This window comes from Nomia melanderi, chromosome 14 (assembly GCF_051020985.1).
Source record: "Nomia melanderi isolate GNS246 chromosome 14, iyNomMela1, whole genome shotgun sequence".
Taxonomy (NCBI): Eukaryota; Metazoa; Arthropoda; class Insecta; order Hymenoptera; family Halictidae; genus Nomia; species Nomia melanderi.
The window spans coordinates 7,648,741-7,669,397 of record NC_135012.1 but is presented as its reverse complement, the minus strand read 5'-3'; the positions used below and the strand labels follow the sequence as shown (position 1 = coordinate 7,669,397).

The 20,657-nt window shown below is 30.4% G+C and overlaps 1 protein-coding gene across 5 annotated transcripts in view; it reads left to right on the top strand.

The window, feature by feature from the left end:
- The first annotated feature begins 1,807 nt into the window (after positions 1 to 1,807).
- Positions 1,808 to 20,657, top strand: part of Nplp1 (Neuropeptide-like precursor 1) — a 32,730-nt gene continuing 13,880 nt past the window's right edge. For all 5 annotated transcript variants that reach the window (XM_031992229.2, XM_076373720.1, XM_031992228.2 and 2 more), the window contains exon 1: positions 1,808 to 1,937. In XM_031992229.2, the coding sequence (XP_031848089.2) occupies positions 1,863 to 1,937 (75 nt within the window). In that variant the 5' untranslated portion in view covers positions 1,808 to 1,862. The remainder of the gene's footprint in view (positions 1,938 to 20,657) is intronic.

Here is a 20,657-nt window from a genome sequence, read left to right as displayed (position 1 = left end):
ACCTTATAAAGTAGTCATTTATAATTAGTAGTTATTATACGATAAAAACGATGCAACATCGTTAACGATAAGTTTCAAGTTAATTGCGTCAGACGTTTATGTCTTTTCCTACTTTAACCATAAAACGTTGCATGAAAAGTGTGTTTATTTATGTGCATGGACAAAATACTCCGAGTCGTCAGTTAGTCATTAAGTGGTGCAAAGCATTTGAAAGCGGGCAGGCGGTGGTTATTGACGAGTACCGGTACGGAAGCAACCTTAACGAGGTGTAGGAAAGTCAGACGAGAATTTTTGTCGTTGCGATACGTGAACTGATTTCATCCTACTGTGACAACGATTTGCAAGCATTCGATAACTACGTAGAAAAATAATAAGTGGATATAAGAACATGCAGAGAATAAAAAATATTTATATTAATCATTCTTTTTTTCGGGGAAGCGTACAAACTGTCAAACCACAGCGTAGAAACAGTCGAAGATAATATCTGAAATTTTAAAATAAAATTTATTTTCATTTATCATAATAATAACTGTCTGTTACTTATATTTGAGAGATTTTCTTAAAAAAATTTTAAAAAGATCAGGCAACAAACGCTTATTATTACAACGAATAAAAATTAATTCGTTTTGAAAATTTCATATATTATCTTTGACTGTTTCTACGTTATGGTTTGACGGGTTTATAACAAACAATTTATTCTTTAGAAATTATTCCTTTGCAAAATGTGAAAATTAGTAAGCACAGTTGCACCGGGCAACAGACAGTTTATTTCTTAGAGATTATTCTTTTGTTAAAATTGATGAATTGGAAACTTAAACTTCAAAGAAGTTTTATGAATAGATGTAACATCTTGTTAGAATCATTTGCAAAACTTAAGCACGCTTCTTTTTTCGTTATCTTTTCAACTCTTTGCACACGAGAGGCGACTCTCAGTCACCATTTGATTTGATACAACAAAATTACAAAGTGTTATATATAATATTAAGTTTTGTATAATGCATCAATATGTAACATACTGAAATAAAATGGCGTTGTTCCTTAATTTACATATGTTTTCTCATTAGTTCGTTTCAAATAGCGTCGTCTACGTCTCATCGGAAAGTGTCGAATGTTTCCAGTGAAAAGCTTCCGACTGTAAAGGCTTAATAATCGCAAAAAGAAGAAATCAGGAATAACTCATTTTGACTCGCTCGGTAGTTTTAGTGTCAATTGAGTACAAACTAAAAAGCCAAGCTCCTTTATAATACTCTCTTCCTTATATCTTAAACATCCAACAAAATTTGGTTCGTTCACCAAGAAAATTAATGTATGAGTTTCTATAAAATGTCACTCGAATTTGACTGCCACGTTATTCAAAGTGTTAAAGAGTAGTACTCCCAAAGACGTAAAACGGTAGCGACAAACCGGGAATAGAATCCGGGAAGACGTGAATTCACGTCATCGGTCGCAAACGTGTTAAAAGTACCAATAACATGTGGCTCCGCGAGAGAAAATGAGAAACGTAGCTCTCGGTTCCTCCACTGACACGCAATAATCCGCGGTATATTAACCGAGTCGCGGTTTAAAATCGCATCCCTTTTTTTCTACCTCGATGGCCCGGCTGGGGTTCGTCTTCTTTTTTCCTTGCGATGTATCCGCGGAGGACGAGATCCACGGTATCGCGTGTATGCATATTGCATAGTTCGCTAACAGGACTGTCAGTGATGGTGTGAATAGGGTACCATTCGGTGTAGGTGTGCTATGGGGGTTGAGACGCCTGCGCGGGGTGAAATGGATCCCTATATAAGGAAGCGGGCACGTTCTAAAATGGTATTCGGATTTGTCGAACGACGCCGAAAGGATATCGCTGAGTTGTCGCCGACATGAGCCTGACCAGAAGCTACCTCGTGACCCTTCTACTTTACGTCTCAATTGTCAACCAGTTACATCTGCCCCTCGTAAGTTTGCTACATTTCACATAAGTTTCACTTTCCAATTTCAACCGCTTCGACCTTTGTCCCGAAGATTATACGAACTTTACAGTTGTATTTTTATAGATCCTCGAATAAGTCTGATTGTTAGTTACTATTGTTCTTCAAGACTAACGGAAATTTTTTATTATTTTACGTTTGACAGTTTTTGGCGAGATTTTTTGTCACGCACGGTGTAACAGGTTTTCCTTTCGTGCAGGTTTGAGGAGGATCATCGTGTTTGTTTATGCAGTGGTTTTTGATTTTAAGTTTTGTTGAATATGTTTGAGTTTGGGAAGTATATTTTAAAATACAATTAGGACTTATAGTTATAAATGTTTGGGAACTGATCCTTTAAAACAACCCTTTTTCTATAGCTTATTGTACAAGTTAAATAATTTATGAAATTTATCTGAAAATATGTAGTTCATAAATATGGAACATATTAAACGTTAGAATTATAAATAAGTAAACTGGTATTTAGAAACCAAACTGTTATATAAATTTCATTATTGATAAAGTAGTGGAAGCTATTCATGATTTAATTTGTGCGTATCAGTTAAAAATCTACTTTATTCCTTGAAAACATTAATAATTAGAATACACAATAAATTATTCCGAGAATGCTGAAATCATTTATTAATTACGATCATTTGATGGTCGTACTTAACTTTAATCTACTAATATTAATATCAATTTGCTTTCACATATTTGCAAGTAAGTTTTCGTATCGAGAAGTGTTAGTGTTCTCGATAATTTGAAAGAGATGTAAAGCGCAAAATTTCTAATGAAAAGGTTTGTAGACGTCTTTTATACGTTTGACCATTAAACCCATAAGAACTTCTTTGATTTTCGAACCAAAGGGAATCACTTGATAAAGCGGATTGGAGCTTGATAGGAAAAATAAATCGAACCGAACATTCCGCTTATAATTAAATCTTGTGGTTAGAAATAAAGAGTTTTACTTTGTTTTATTTGTTTTAGACCATTCCTTATTTTTCAGTATCATAGAAATGGATATAAATTAGAAAACGTTTACTTGATCACATAAGTACATCGATGTAATTTATTATAAATATGGAAGTAGTACTGAACTGAATTTACAATTAAACAATTGATACGTAACGAATTATAAGAAATTATTGAAACGAGTTTGTGTAGTTATCGATCTTTCAAAAATCTTTTCACTGAGTTTCATTTCAAGAAATAAATTATATTTAGAAATTATTCATAGTAATCTTTTTAAACTGTTAATAAAATTTTGAATACAAAATATTAACAATTACCATTGCCAAGTATAATTAATTATGAAATTTTCTTATACAATTATGACCAGACTGATTCAAGTGCACCTGATTTGACTGATTAAGAAATTATTTAGATTACTCATACGGTGCCTTTGTGACAATTTTGCATATGCCATTAAAGAAAATGGTCACTAACTTGGATTAAAAGTTTTTGCGTTTTTCTTTTCTTACATATAAACTTACTTTTTAAATTAAGATTAAATTATTCAATCGACAATGTAATTCTTCCGAGTTCCTCGTTAATTGTTCGTAGACATTTGTAATTTGCTTAGAAAAAGTTCTCGGAAGACGTTACTGACATCTTGTTAGACACTAAATCTTTTTGTGTTCAAACGAGTTTGAACACGTCGCATGCTCGATAATTCCCCAATTTTATTGTGAAACTTTTTCTGTGCATATAACAGATGGCACATAAACTCGACGGTCTTCTTAATCTGAAACAATTCCTCCGCGATTACTTAAGTATTGATTTTTCTTCGGGCAATCGTTTATTTTATTAATCATTGACAATCATAAACTTTTTTTGGTATGAAGCTTTCTATAAGGATTTGTTCAATTACTTTTTTCAGATACATTACCATTGAAGAATTTCAGATCACTTTTAATAGAAAGCAGTCTCTTCTAGAATTGAAACAATAATATAGATTACTATTTTTTTCTTTTGATAGATTCAGTAGAAATTTCTTTTTATGACATTGTCTTGTACGTTTCCCGTTTCAGTAAATAAATTTGTTAAATTTTTATCTAATTTATTCATTTTATTTAAGAATTATACATTTTTAACTAAATTATTGCAGTTTATAATACTTCTTTTTCTTATTAGGTAATTAGACGTTAGTAATAACATTTTTAAACATTTTCATTGAAATGTTCACATTTCTCTCTGAATAATTGAGTGATTTTAAACTTTTGAGCTATATATGTATAGCTCAAAATAGAAATACAACAGAGAATGAAAGAGATTTAAAAGTGATCCATATTAAAAATAGTTGATTAAAATTAGTCAAGGCTGTTGATTTCTGATTGAGTCACATTCCAATTATAAATCTATGTGATTAAATTTAAATCTTGTATAATAATTGCAGAGATAAAACTTTAATTTTAGAGGAATTTTAAAGAAAAAACTAGAGAAAATTGTCAAATACTATTTCCAGCTTTAACAAAGTGAGAAATATGAAGCATAAAGGTATCGAATTAATATGGAATGTTCGTACTTGCGCTAAATTAAAATAGGTGATTCAAAGATAATGATATATATACTACCTCTTTGGTATTAAATTTCACGCTCGTATCAGCATAATTGAATGAAAGAAATTTCAAATAAACATATGTTTTGGATTATTGTTGATTAGAAATTCTTACCAAAAATATATCAGTGCATACTATTTGATGCAATTATTTTTTATTACGCTGAATTTTCGTAATTATGTTTAGAGATCTCATTTCTGCTTGGAATTTCAAGTATCCATGTTTGAAATTTCGTACAACTTTATTTTTATTAAATGAATTCTTTCAATGTTTACAAATTAATAGTTGCAGTCTATTGTTTACAAATTATTACAAATATTAAACAGTAAGAAAATATCTTTATACTTTACAGTTCTGTAGTATTTTAACTATTGAATATTTTTTTCGAATAAGTTTTCAAGAAATAGCAAACATCTTGTTGTTGGATTAAATAGATGCAGAATAGAAAAATTTTAATTGTTCATAACTTGACGATTTTAATGTGCAATAATTTTTGATAAACGCTAAAAGTAATATTGCAGTTTGTAAACAGATAATTTTACACGTGTTTTTATTAACTTTTCCACTACGATTTCATAAATATTTATGTTTTCCTATTCTTTAAGACATATAGATGCACGTTGTGCAAAAAAGGGTTGCCTTCTTTAAACTGATTAAGAAACTTCTCAGTACTTAGAGTTTTATAGATTCTACACTTTTATGACAATAACATCAATATATAATGTTGAAAAATCAAGGCAAAATTGAGTGTTAACTTTGCAGAAGTTCATTCTACTTGATTGTGTTAAGAATACACAAACAGAGTATTTCGGTGAGGCCGATATGTTTTCATCGGTGGCAACATCGATTATTTTAAGTGGAACTGATCATGTAAACGTTTGTTGAATTCTCAATGGATGCGGAGACACGACTGATTAGAATTGCCACGCATAAATCCATTAGGAAAGGTATTAGTGAACGGGAAATGTTTTGATTGTTTCTTCGAATTATGTCAAACTCGAATAATTGACAAAAGTTACTATCAGCATACGTGCACTTTGACTTAGTAAACATTGATGATACTACTATTTTTCTGATACATGTCTTTATGTGTTTATTAATCCTTTACCGTACCATTTTATTCGTGCTACGTTCGCAAAATTTATTTTATTTTTAACCCGCAGCGTGTCAACATCCCTGTGAGCGACGCTAAAAATTTGTCCAGAAAGTGCCAGCGTCCCTCATAACGACTCTTTATTTTTGAAAGCGATAAACGTAATTATTAAACTCCTCAGAAGATGTATTCATCATAAATAGAATAGAAGAGTAGAATATATATGATAATAGTAAAATGGTGAACCGTCCAATCAAATAATTAATTAATTAAATATTTCAAAGAGATACGAGAATGCTGTATGGCAAACCCAATCAATATTATTTAATTCCAAATACTGTGAGGAATAACGGTATTATAAATTTTATTTATACAATGATATTAATTTTCAAAGATATACATCGTTATTACTTGATGAAAATATTAAATGTCTATGCTGTAATCAATAATATTATAGGGTATTATCCCTTTCATGTGATACACGCATTTGTTTGGCTGTAAAACAATATCAAGATACCTGTTAAATTTACGTGATAAATTATATTAGCAATGTTGATTGGGATGTGCATATTATTTATTAAAGAAATTATATAATACAATATTTTTTATAAATACGGACAACTACTTTGAAAAAATATATTAGAATAATATACATTACTTATCTGTAAATAATTCAATAATAATATATACATACAAAATCATATACCAATAACTACATATGTATATATATAAATTATTTAAATAATTATAACACATCTCTTTCTCGTATAAATATTTCTGTAAACATACTGAAACTACAAGAACTAGACTAAATTTCAGTTTTAACTAATTTCCTATCAGACTATTGCCAAGCGATCGTTGTTATGTAGCCTTGTCGATAAGCAGAGTAATGTTCGACCAGGTGTTCTTTGTTAGGGCTATGGAAGGGTAAGGGGAAGGCGTCAGGAGCGTAGATATAGATAGTGAGGGAGTAATGAATGAATAGGTTACACTGTACCTACAACTGAAATGGAGAAAAATGATAGAAATATCATAACTACAGCAAGAGGAAAGACTGTGAGAAGATGTATAATTAATAAGAAAGCATATTGAAGTTATACATTGTAAATTCTATGCTTTTCAATAAAAAGTCCAGCTGTTTAGATATCATAAATCATTCAAATATTTAATAAATTTTATTGTTCAATAAATCATTACATTATGTGCAGAGCTATTTAAACTTATACTAAACGTTTAATAAACTTGATAAATATTTGATAAATATTTATGCCTATTAATGATATTCGATAGATGTTTATGCCTGTTAATGATGTTGAATAAATATTTATGTCCATTAATGATATTTGATAAATAGTCATGTCTATTAATGTATACTTTATTTCTTTATTTTTCAAAATAGTTTCAAATATTATGCTCACATTGAAATCTATGCCTCGGTGACGTTAACAGACGTATTGACCGAGTTATAATAAGATTTCGTGAATCGATCGTATCTGTGGACGTAATTTACTTAAAATTTCGGCGACGAGTATTATCGAATATCCTACATTAATTGCAGTAACGATACGCAAAATCTCATCGTCAGTAATATTATTTTGATCCATGAATTTCATGTTTTCAAAGTAAAACTTTCACTCAGTGTAACAATGTTAAGAGTATTTTATTTTGAAAGAACACTTTGTTAAATTGAATTTGTAATTGTACACTCGATGAAACAATTGTTATCACGGAAATGTTATTGTTGCTGAACATTTAATTAGTCTTGAAGAGTGCTGGTGGATTCTCGTCCATTGAAGCTGCGCAATTGCTGGCTGCAGACGACACGTGTCGAAATTCATTTAAATTCCACCATTTACAACCGTACTCCGAATGACGGACGGTGGTCGTCAGTCTTCTATACTGTTTATCAAATCTGTTCCTTTACTCTATTGTTTATAATAATTGTATGTGTATTTTGATTTTCTGTTTAGCTAACCCCTTGCCCTGTGATTTCTTTTCTTGCTCAACACTTTCGCTACTAGCTTTGCATATTTATGACAGCTATAATCTTATATTTTATATAAACAAATTAAATTAATCCTGTAGATATTATCAATTAATATTATAAACTATAGCATCATATTTAATAACTCAATGACTCGTTTTAGTTTCATTTTTTTAATATTGCTGTTTAGAAGATTTGTTGGGTAAATAAAATATTATGATTGAAAAGATTTTTTAAGTTAAATAAAATATTATAATTGAGAAGATTATCACCGAAACAAGCGCTAGTAGCGAACGTGTTAATGGAACTACTTTATCGTTAGTAATTTAGTAGGAAAGGAACAAATTTGACGCTTATTCTTTGTCCACGTTTACTCTAAAGATTAAAGATTAATAATAGACAAGTAATATTTCATTTATATAAAAAGTAAATAAATAATACTTAGATCCGTCGAATTTGTTTCGAAAATTTACGTCACGAGTCTGACTCGATATTACAGGAAAAGGGGTTGAACTTGACTGTACATTTAAAGTGAATTGCACCATTCAATTTTCAAAGCATTGTTCTTGTTGCGGGTCAAGTTGAAACAATCTTAGTGATCACTGAATAACTGAATGTTATTTAACCTTTCGGAAATTCGCTAATTAATGAGATTTCTCGACACTTGCCAGTATTTGCTGTACCAGTATGTCGCAGTATCTTCGTTCATTTTTTTTCAGTGTTTTTATGAAAAAAATAATCTGCCTTTAATGTTTCTCCATATTCTGGGAATTATTATTTTCTTTGCAAACATTTTTTTGTGCTAAACTTATTAACTCAAGGGTTTCACTAAACTGAATGTTCAAAGTTTTCCTATTTAATATCTGGTTCTGATACTCCACTTATAACTTTCGCAAAATTGAACTGAAAACAGGAATGACCTATTTATCGTGTAATAAATAGGCTACTGACATTTCTAGAAATTTATAGAAACATGCAAAATTGGGCAGAATACACATCATACGAAAGAATATATAAAATATCCGAAGTACATATTATAGTGCTTCTAGTATTTATTACGAAAAACTTCTTTCTATTTCCCATTTTTATGATTATTACGTCATCCTATAAATACTGAAAATTTTCTAGACCTACTTGCTTTATTTGTAAAAATTAAGACAAACAAAACTTCTTTTAACTTCTAAATAATTTGTACATAATGAAGGGGAATATATTTTAGATTTAAAAAGGCTTATCTTAATTTCAAAAAATAAAAGGAGTACCTATACGAAAATTGTATTAATTATGGGAGGACCCAATATATTCTTAGAAATTTGAGTTTGCAGACAGTTTCGTGGTCCAGTAATAAGTTCTTCTGTAATATGCACGGTTATATTTCCGATGGTTGAAGGTTGTAAGTAGTAAGACATGCGGAGGTTATCAAGACGAATTCAAATTTAATCTGTGATGAAGACATTCTTTGTATCATCGCCGCGGCTTTATCGGCAATCAGTAATTTCCGTTTCGTGCGAGAGTAAATGAGAACATGTTGCATGAAAGTCGAATGCACACTTGGAAATGCACTTGTTTAAAGACGATGCTCCCGTCACTTCGTTCTAGATTGGACAGTGTTGAGTAAACTTGGACAATATTGGTGTTTGCCTTTCGTGCCGAGGTTAATGTGGAAATTTTGCAAAATTTTTTTCGCAGAATTTGATCCTTTCATAAATTGGAATATTATCAATTCGTTTCGGATATCTGTGTTAAGATAATTATCCAATCGTACTTAAATATTCATTAAAAAGTATAGTGTCAGTCTTTTAGTCTCGGACATCTTCATTAAAAAGTATAACGTAAATCTTCCAGTTTTTCAGAAATATACTGAAAATATTTTAAATTGAAAATTGGTACGTCCATTAATAGAATTAATTTGTTACTCGTAAGCAGTAAATGTTAAATGAACGCACAAACAGAGAACTTAAGAACAGTATAAAAAGTTTAAGAACTGCGCAATTCTCCAGAATTATCTACAGTGTTGTTTTGTTTAAAATACTAAAGTAGGTTACAAAGTGAAAATCTGCAAAGCTAAAGGTTTAAATTTCATATTACGTGCTTATACTATTTATATAATTCTGTGTTCCTAATTTTTTACAATACTGAATCTATAAAATGGTCAGAACAAGTAACAAACAAAAGAATTCTTCACTTACTGTCAATTAATTATTTATTATTTTCCTTTGACAAGAATAGGTTATTGGATTAATAAGAAAACTGAGAGTACAAAACAATCTATTGAACTTTGCTAGCTTTCTTATACCACGTTTTAAAAATAAACACATTGAAACTAAGAAAAGTCTTTAAGGAGAACACAAATGGTACATCCGTCTTACGAGAGTTAATTGACTTCAGCTTAAAGGGTCGAGTTGGAAAAATGAAGCTAATCAGTCTAGAGAGAAATCGATGTTAAGAGAAAACGTATAATTGCTTCAGCAAAAAACCTTTTGATACATCATGATATAATGTATTTGTATTGCAACGTTCAGAAATAATATTGCTATTAAAATAGATAAGAAATATATTGATATTTTATCGAATAATATAATTAATAGTGCACATAAATTTTCGTTACACTTACATAGTAACATATTTCCGTAAATAACAATTACTATCGGTAAATGTTATTGTCTTTTCTATTGTTTATACAGATTTTAACACTAATAGTACCGATGAGATAAATTAATTTTCATTTCATTTAATTCTTCTACGGATATTATAAAAGTATATTCATTACTTACTTATTTATCGTTAATAATGCACTAGTAAAAGAAAACAGTTCATGCTCTTTATGACTAAATTCAGTATAAACCATACAAATTGCTAACAAGAACAATAATGTTTCATTTGAATTTAACACAACACAATGACATTCATGTTCGTTAAACCATATTAAAAATCTTCGCTTCGAGTCTGCCACCATATTGTAAGGCAAGGTTTAATCAGTTAACTGCGTTTGACGAGTAAACACGTCCTCTTAAAACTTGAAAAAATATTATTTCTATCAACGATGAATTCTTTATTTTTTCAGATAACCATGGTAATCAGATTAACTTTGGTTTTCCATTAGAATATACCCTAGATGTATTCATCCTTCGTTCGACGAGTACGCACTTGATTTTTTCATTTTATTGCGCACAAAACTAGAGATTTCTCAAACTAAATTCTACAGTTAGCAGGTTAAAATACACAGAATTTCATTGATACCTTAATCCTACGAAACAAGAGATTGACGGGTAATACGAGGAAGAATTTTTTACAAGGCACCGTGCCAGTTTTCAATAAATCACGTTTTCCGGGAGCGTGAATATAAAATGGAAAATTGATTCCCGTCACGTACAAAAGTTGCTCATTGCCGATCTGTTTCCTCGAAACGAATGATAATGAAAGGGCACGTCCTTATCAAATTACGTGGAAGCTTATTCGTTCATTGAGCTTGCGCGGCTTTCCATTCGTAGAATTTTCACACGACCGAACATCCATTTATTACCGAATAAATATCGAGCTAGTTTAGCAGAGATCTTCCCTGGGCCATTCTGAACCGTGACTAGTTCCTTTCTTTCAACATAAGCATGGCTTCTCCCTTTAATATAAATTGACGTTTTTTTATCGTATCGATGGAATCGTGCGGTGTAACATGAATTATTTAATCTATTTGCGTCATACGGAACTATGAAAAAGAAGGCCTTTATCAGCAATTCTTTTAATTTTATTTTATTTAACCCATTTTCGCACAACATCGCGTTAGACTCTTGCCAGAGATTTCTAATATGGCTTAACTAATATGGCTAAAAATTATAAGAAAAGATTATTTTCAGTTTCTTCATACATTGATTACAGTATACGAGTGAAACTATTTATTTTCAAAATTATTTCGAATATTCGGTGCTTTTAACCCTTAGCACTCCGGGTTGTTTTGTAATCTATCAGCAACTGCGACTAATTTTTATAGTATTCCTAGCGAAAATTAGAAATGCTATAACATTTCTTCAATCTTTTATTTTCCTTAGTACAAAATTTGGATGTGTGGAAAATCTAATAGTTTTAGGGTAGTTTATATATATATATCGGTGATAGTAACCAGCAAAATTGAGTGTACATACGCTAATGATGCAAATGGATTAATAAACAATTATATAAATAAATAAATCGAACCGACAGATTGTCCGAAGAATAACACGCGATATTCAACGATGTATCGGAAAATAGAAAAACAACTTTCATTGCTGTTGTTTATGGTACTTAAATAATTATTACGTTTACGTACTGCGTATATATTTACCCAATTAAAGACGCGTGCCATAAATTTGTTCAATACATTAAATGGTAATTGTTTTAGGGTGAGTTTCTGCTTGTGTTGTACTAAAATTGGTTAAAGTATTGATTTTGTAATGCGGAGGGTGTATAGGGTGTTGGGCAACAGGTGGATGAAATTTAAAGGGTAAACCTGCTGTGGTAATGTAGGACGAAAATCAGGAGACAAAACTTAGTCTCTATCAAGACGTGAAAGCTGTGATTTATTTGTTAGTAAAAACATTTTCTGTCTAAAGATACTTCTTGAAATTTTAAGTTAATTTTAAGTTGAAATTTTTAACTGCTTTGAATTATTGAAATAAAAATAAGGAATACGTATCCTATAAATTCTTTTTTTCTTAACAACATTTTTTCTTAACATGTTATATCACTCTTAATGTTATTTCAATCTTTATAAAGAAATATGCAACTTATACATTTTAAATTTTTTCCATCTTCATTGTTTTTTATGCTGTCTCATTGGTGCTTAACTTTTTATACTTAATATTAATTTCATTATGACCAAGTTTGGCACCACGAAATAATAAAAAGTCTTTTGATCATGGAAAAATTGTAATAATAAAAGTTACTTGAAGAATATATTATTTCATATACTTTACATATATTACATTGAACTACCTATGTTAATCACGTAAAAAACATTCTATGATGATTCGATTTTGCATTTAAAAGGAATTTTTCGAAATCAAAATGTTGCATCACTTTTTCTTACTTTTCGCTTTGTGTTAATGGATTTGTCCAATAAGTGACTTATATAGAAATGTGCCCCGACATGAATGTGTTAAGCTACATTTTTAAAAAGGAGAAAAACTTCTCGGAAACTTTCAGCTGGCAGCATATGCATGGTTCGTACAAGGTTCTGGGGCATGCCGCGTTTCAAAAACTACCTTGCGATTGCACATCTTGGACAACTTTCCCACGAAGAACTCCTTTTAAGTGGTCGTGCTTAAAGCACATTTCAATAATTCGTTTCGCTTGGTTCCCTCTCAAGAAAATACACAGATTCTCAACAACGTTTGAGTGCCTCGCGAAGAGGATAAGCGTAAGAGAGAATAAAACTTATTTCACTTTTTTACACAGGAATATTTGCAAAAAGGGGGAACGTCCATTGCTAAAATATATACTTTCATTAAATATTGGAAAGTTTTGATTTAAGGTATTTAAATTTCGTGTGTTTAAATGGTGGAAAGTCTTGATTAAAAATATTTAAATCTCTTGTGTTAAATAGTGGGAAGTCTTGATTGAAAATATTTAAATTTCGTGTGTTAAATACTGGAAAGTCTTGATTTAAAATATTTTAATTTCGTGAGTTTAAGTAGTAGAAAGTTTAGCATTAAAATATTTAAATTTCGTGTGTTTGGATACTGTAATAAAGAAGTATGTGTTCAAATATATGTGACATATAACATAACAGCCTGTAACATAACAGTTGCTAATTATTTTAATTAATTTAATAATAATGTCGTAATTATAATTTAGCTTAAATTGTTATGAAACATGAAAGCATATATGTGGTCGTTTCTGACAATCTCCGCGCAGGAATTTCAATCTTGTTATCAATAAATTCCGTAAATTCACTTCATGAATTGCACACTTACATAGTGTTCATGCTTTTTCATTGAATTATTTCGTACAATACAGTTGGAGCATTCAATTTTAAACCTTATTCCTACAAAATTAAATTTGTGAAACATGAAAATAATTAGTAAATGGAAATAATTTCTTAAAAAACTTCATTTCATTTGTTTCTTTACAATAAAGTTCTTAAAACCATATCTCATTTATTATTATAAATAATCAGGAAAATTTAGTTACACTTCATAAACACTGATTCTCAATTCTACAAGTTAAGCATTTTCTTATTATTGGTTAAGTATTTATGGAAAGTTATTAAAACTGCAATATAATTATTCTTGTAAGAAGAAATTTAACAATAAGTACAAATTTACTCGGTGTCTTTAATATAGGAAAGCGTGAACGTTTCATTTGATATTCGAGTCTCTAGGAAGTCTCTAGGAAGATTCAAACTTCTGCAATCAGTCCTTTCGTGTCAGTTCTTCTGGGTTCAAGTGACTTTCCTGCTTCTGCGTACTGTATATACATATATACCACAATTAATTGTTTATTTATCTGAGCACCAGCTGTTATATTTTATGTAAAACACAAGTACGAGTCAACTATGTTTTATAAACTTATTTGATAGGCATTATTTAACCCTTTGCACTCGAAAACGTTTCATTTCGAAATTATTAATGCTCTATAAATTACTTTGCTTAATTAATGAAAGATACTAAGTGATTTATAGACGTTATTTATTAATTATCTAAGTCATTACATTTTTGAAAATATTTTATTTTATCGAGTTTCAGATCAGAAATGTTACAATTGCATAAAATCCAGTTTCATGATGTGATACATATTCCAAATAAAAAGTACCTAAATGAAAAAATATAACAAATATAGTATTAAATATACCTATTAAATATTTTTCAGTAAAAACGAATTATGCTAACAAGACAGTAACTTTGCATTGATTTTATTAGTAAACAAGTTCATGTGTGATTAAGGAAAATTCTTTTCAACAATATTTTCATTATTTTCAAAAGTTTATATTCAATCGCACGACAACGTATCAAGATTAATGCCATTAATTGTTCCCGTGCTTCCGATTATTGAAACCTCGCAACTGCTGTTGCTAATTGCTATATTTGTTGTCTGGTTTCTAAAGTGAACGTGATCGATATTCAAATTTCGTTTTATATGCTCACGATTAATGATGACCTTATTGTTATGTCCGTCAATAATTGTCACAATAATGACATACCAATAGCACGTGCAAAATGGGGTATGAAATGTAAATTTTATCCAACATACGTATTAGTACACGGTGTCACGCCTGGAAATGGACACGTGAATATCTCGTTTGCTTCGTCAACGTTGAAATTACGAAGTAAATATAAACATACAATGAAAGTAGAATTTCTGTCTCTTCCAATGAATTATTAATTATTATTAATTATGATTAAAGAGACAGAAACTGTCAATCAAATTAATAGATTGAGATTATATTTCAATGTTGTCACTGTTAATTCACATTGAAATTTGTATCAATATTTTAAGGTATCAAATTTCTATCAACTATACTATTTTGGTATATTATAAAGTATACTTTTCAAATTTTTTCGTGCCAATGAACTTCTCTTAGCTATTAATAAACGCTGTCAGTTGGAAGTACGTATCGTAAAATTAATCTTTTTCAAATGAAAGGAAAATCCGATGTTATATAGAAACACGGCTTCCAATATTTTTTCAATCGATGTTCACTGCTCTGTGCTTTCAGTCGGGTGTTGAAAAATACTTTTGAATGCGAAATCTGTAAATATAACGATTTAAACATTTTCCTGTAACCAGATCGTTTAGTTTTTGTAAAACTTTAGTACCTATAAAAAACAAGATGCACACTTTAATTCACGTTTCTGTTTATTAAAACTTTATAATGAAGTATCTGTAGATTGATTGTTACGTGATATTTTAATTGTTTTCCAGATCATTTACAGTTTGTTTCGCGGATAAAACAAATTGTAAAATGTTTTGTCGATATTAGCGTGAATGTTTGAATTAAAAGGAAGTAATACATTTTCGATACGCATTTATCAATATTTACCGAACAATATAATTTCCATCGTTACTAATGACCTCCTCCCAGCCTGATGCAATTTGTGGATTCAATTTCTATAGAATCACTCATCTTTTAAAGCTTGCGGTGACATTGTCAGGCAGAACTTTCCAGTGGACCTAATATTTTGCGAAGTCTCCTTGTAATATTTGTATTAAATAATTTGTTGGCTACGTACTACGTGACATTTCAGCCTTCCCTTTAGCTGTAAAACACACTGGCACAGTTTACATTGAAACTTGTGTGACAGTCTGTATTTTATGTCTTCATGTCTCGCTCTAGAACTCCGCGAACGTGTAAAGCGTACGCCAGTAATTTAGTTCGCGACGTTTAATACATAGGTAAGTGTTTAATCGAATCCATATCGTTTCTCAACCCACAAGACTGCGATTTAACTTCAGCTGATAGCTCAGCAGCACAGGATTCGTTAAGTAAATACTTGGATAGAAATTAGTAGAGTCGAAGAGCTCATTTCGCGTTTGGCGAATACAAGGTGCTCTGTGGTCTCGAATTTTATGAATATTTATATTATCACTGTATTAGTATTGCTTATTATTTATTCAATTTAAGTGTTATTTATCTTTTTTAATCAGTCTTACCATGAATGTATTTACAATAGATTATATTTGATTGACTGAATAAATAAATGAATATTCCAACATCGAATAAATATTATTTAGTTATTTAAATTATTACGTGGTTGCACATAACAATATCCAACACGTGTCGTAATCTGAAATACTGAACCCAAAATTTAAAGCTGAGGAAAATGTAGAATTATTCATGGAGACGTGAACGTGAAAACGGTATACATTTTTGTTTGTATAAAATTTTCCTCTCGTACTTGGGAATCAATATCTGTCATCATTTCCAACAACCCAGAACGACGGATTCGTTTGACTGATTAACGATTAACCGTTGAATACAGTAAAGCTTGTAATTTCGCAATTTTTTATTCAACGCTTTCGAAAGATTTGCGATATTTCAATATTTCAGGAGATGCAAATGTGCTTCGAATAAGGTCGTGTTTTAATTAAGTGCTGCGGAAAAAAATAAAAATGTAATCGAAAATAGAAGAACACTTTAAAAACATGGAAAATTTGAAATTGGCTATTCTTTAGGATTTTATCTTATTAATTTTTTAGGGTCGGTTCATTCATTCATTCTTTTCATCAGTTATTTCGATTAAGCAACAATTATTTAAACTTGTTGAAGAAATTACATAAAGTTGTCTCAGAGGGGCAGAGAGAATTCTCCATAAATTTATTCCTGAGTATTTGAAAATTCTCAGTTTCTTACAGATTTTTATAAATTGATTCATAATTCAGTTTGCGTATTGCTAAATCAATTTTTTGAATAATTTCTCAGAAAAACATCTGTTATCTTTTTAATAACTGCAAAATGAGGAAATCAGAAATGTGTTAGTTTGACCTGTCTGGTGGTTTCAGTGTTAAGGCGAAGCGACAAAAAGAAATAACAAACCAAACAGAACGAAAGCTTTGCTCAAGCACATCGGCTAAAATTCTCTTTCGATAATGCTCTACTTCGTAAGCAGAGCAGCCGCAGTAAGAGAAAGTATAAAGAATGTTCAAACTTTCGCATTCGATATAGAGATGACAGTAAGTAGAATCATGCTTAAAGTCTTGGTCTCCTTGACAACGAACGCGGGGTTGGAGCATCTCGATTTACGCGCGAGTAAAACTTAGACAGTATTGTCCCTGACAACCGTAAATACATAGTTACCAACTAAGCTCCGATCTTCCCACGTGAACCTGTGAATTCTCAGAAACATAGGGTATTACGATGACGCCAGGAAATAATATAGCAACGAAATTATAACGTTAACACCGGAAACACGTTGTGCTTACACTTATTGTTTAGTTAAATGAAAACTAATTACAAAACCGATAGTTTTTTCGATTTTACGTACTTTTGTGTAGTTTCGTATACTTTATGTAGCTTCGCATAGATCGTTTTACTCGGATTCACTTAGTTTTAGGTAGTTTTGCACAGTTTCAGATAGTTTTACACATTTGCGTGTAATTTCAAGCGTTTATAAGCAGTTTTACGTAGTTTTACTCAGATTTATTTAGTTTCGTGCAGTTTTGCAGAGTTTCGTGTAGCTTCATATTGATATGTATCACATAAACTATAAGAAACTATAACAATTGCGTTAGAGTGTGTGCAATTCATTTGAATAAAACATGTCGCACATTTTCGTTGCACGAGAGAAATAAAACGTGAAAATGGAACATAAAATGGAAAAGCATGCATTCGCTTTTAAATGCTGCTTTCTCTTGAAAGCGATGATTTGAAGAATAATGTAAAGGGAAAATATTATTTGATTGTTCTATTGAAATATTTTATACATTACTTATAAACTATTGAAAAATCTAAAATTGTCGTGTTATTGAAATTTCAACCTGAAACACCTGTTTTATTTGTGTAGAATGTTGTCGAGTCGTTTCGTGAACGCGTATCCGAATATAAAACACATACGGTGCCGGAAAAAAAAACATTTATCAAATTCTTTCGCCAATATTTCTCCGCGCAGCTTATAGACGAGTCGATATGTTTGTATCCTGAAAAATTGAATGCCTTCGGCAATAATGCGCGACATCTGTACAAACACAATAACAGCCAACCTTTGAATAACACTGTTAATTGGTGCTCTGTTATTCAGAGTCGTGTTCCACGAGACTTAAAAGTCACGCTTAATGACTGTGCTCCGCGTCATTGAAAACTGGGTTCTTACATACTCCAAATACACGTCAGCTGTTGTTTTCAAACAGTATAAGTCCATTTTTTCATAAATTGAGACGTTTAAGAGTTGACTTTGAATTGACTTAAAAATATGAGCAAACGTTAATTATTTTAGGCAATGTTCATAAAACCGAAAACTTGTTAAATTTTGTTATATAATAATAATTAATAAAATTGTTAAAGAAAATTAACGATTTTTTAGCTACAAATACTCTTTCAAAGAAAATAACCACTGTATTTCTCTGAATGTTCATAATAATTGTGTTGTCATTGCTATTATACTGATCAGAGACTTTTTATGCTGTTACTAATATTTATTAATATTATTATTAGTTTCAACATGATATTATTATGGAATATTTATATTTTATGTATTTAATTAATAGTTATATCATAAGTAATTGATTTTAGAATCTTTATTCGAATGCAGTGTCTACTTTTTTAGATAGAATTTCTAAGAATGAGATATAAATTTTCTTTCAACTTAAAAACATTAATTAATGAAGAATTTAATTTTATTTCATTTTATTTAATATGCAACTTCTACTTGCGGTTGTTGTCAACTCTGAAAAGGACTAACTGTCTCGATGGTTATTTTATTAAAATAACAGGGTGATGGTTGTACAATAGGAGCTCGGCATTTCTAAATAGCTTGTAATCGATTTTGCATGATTCTAGTAATTAGACCTTTCTCAAGAGATTCAAGATATTTTCTATTGACAAGGTAATTGGATTATTAGCATATAATGAATTATATTTTATCGAACAATAAAAATGTCACAGTTTTCCTGTTATTCTACAAATATTATTCATGTTTTTTAAAGAAAAATGATAAGAATTATATGTACAATGTCATTTAAAGAATTCATCATATATATTTACATCAATTACAATTTGTTTTATTATAAAATAAATGTATAATATATTCAAATTAGTCACATTTATGTTAATGAACTGTGCATATGTACATTTTATTAACGCCTTCCAGAGATATTATCGAGATTTATGTCATGATATTGTTGACTGACAGTAACGCATGAAAACGCCGGTAATTCTATGGAAAGGGGAAGAAGACACGAAAAGAATGCGGAACGCGCCGTTCAATCCGGAATAGAATAAGAAACGCGTCTCGGACGTATCTCATGCAGAAACTCGTTTCACTGAATTGGAAAACGCTTTGTCGGTTGTCGCTGTAGGTTATCGAAACAGTTCCCAATCCCAATAGTCGACTTGTTCTAAAGACATTAATAACACTGGCACTGTTTTGGCATTTTGGCGCTGTTTGTAACAGGTGTTCGTTCGCGGTGGGTGTAAATTTTTGGGGTTGCATACTATATGGTTAATTAAAAAATACTTGTCGAATATATTTATGGTTTCATAGAACAAACATTATAATCAATATCAATATCAGTCAATGATATTATAATTAATGTCAATGTCATTTCGGTATTACTATAATCGATATCACTGTGAGTCAATGATATTATAATCAATATCAATATAAATCTAAATATTATACTCAAAATAAAATTTTATTCACGAAATGAATTTCCAGATGCTCGATTTAACAAAGCAGAAATTTGTCTTTTTTCATTTGATATGTACCTTTATTCAGATAATGTTTCTCTATTGGCAAGTCCAGACACTATTGATGTGCGGCAATCACAGATACAGATCGATTTGTTTGACTATCGGTGTCCAGGACAACAGAGAGAAAACCGATCGAGAAGGGACAGTGGCTAGTCGTCGTGCACCCTGCGTCGCTGTGCAAACAGCCCCATTATTTGGCATGCAATTTTGAGTAGAATGAAATACGATGCTGAGCAATGTAACACCGTTAACGCTAACCGTACTGCGAATCAGTCACATGACTGATTTTCAAATTTGATTGAAAGTACTGCGGTTTCTTTCGTTCATTTAACTTTATATCAGTTCCTGTGTTGTTCGATTAACGTATATAATCCATATAAAAATTGGCACAACAGATTATTTTCAGTTTCTTCATACATTCATTGCGGTATTCAAGTTAAACTATTTATTTTCAAAATCAATTCGAATATTCAATGCTTTTAAGATAACAATAATGGCGAAACAAATCATTCTGACTGGTACGGTAGTTCTATTGTTAATCACTTTTCCAATTTTCATCTTTCCTTTTGTTACTATTTTCACTAAGAAAATTTTGTCATGGAACTTCTATAAGTACCTTTATTTTGTAGCCAGTTATTTGACTGGTTACGCTAAGAATAGATATACACAAAGTGCAGGTACGGTTAGTATTAATGTATTT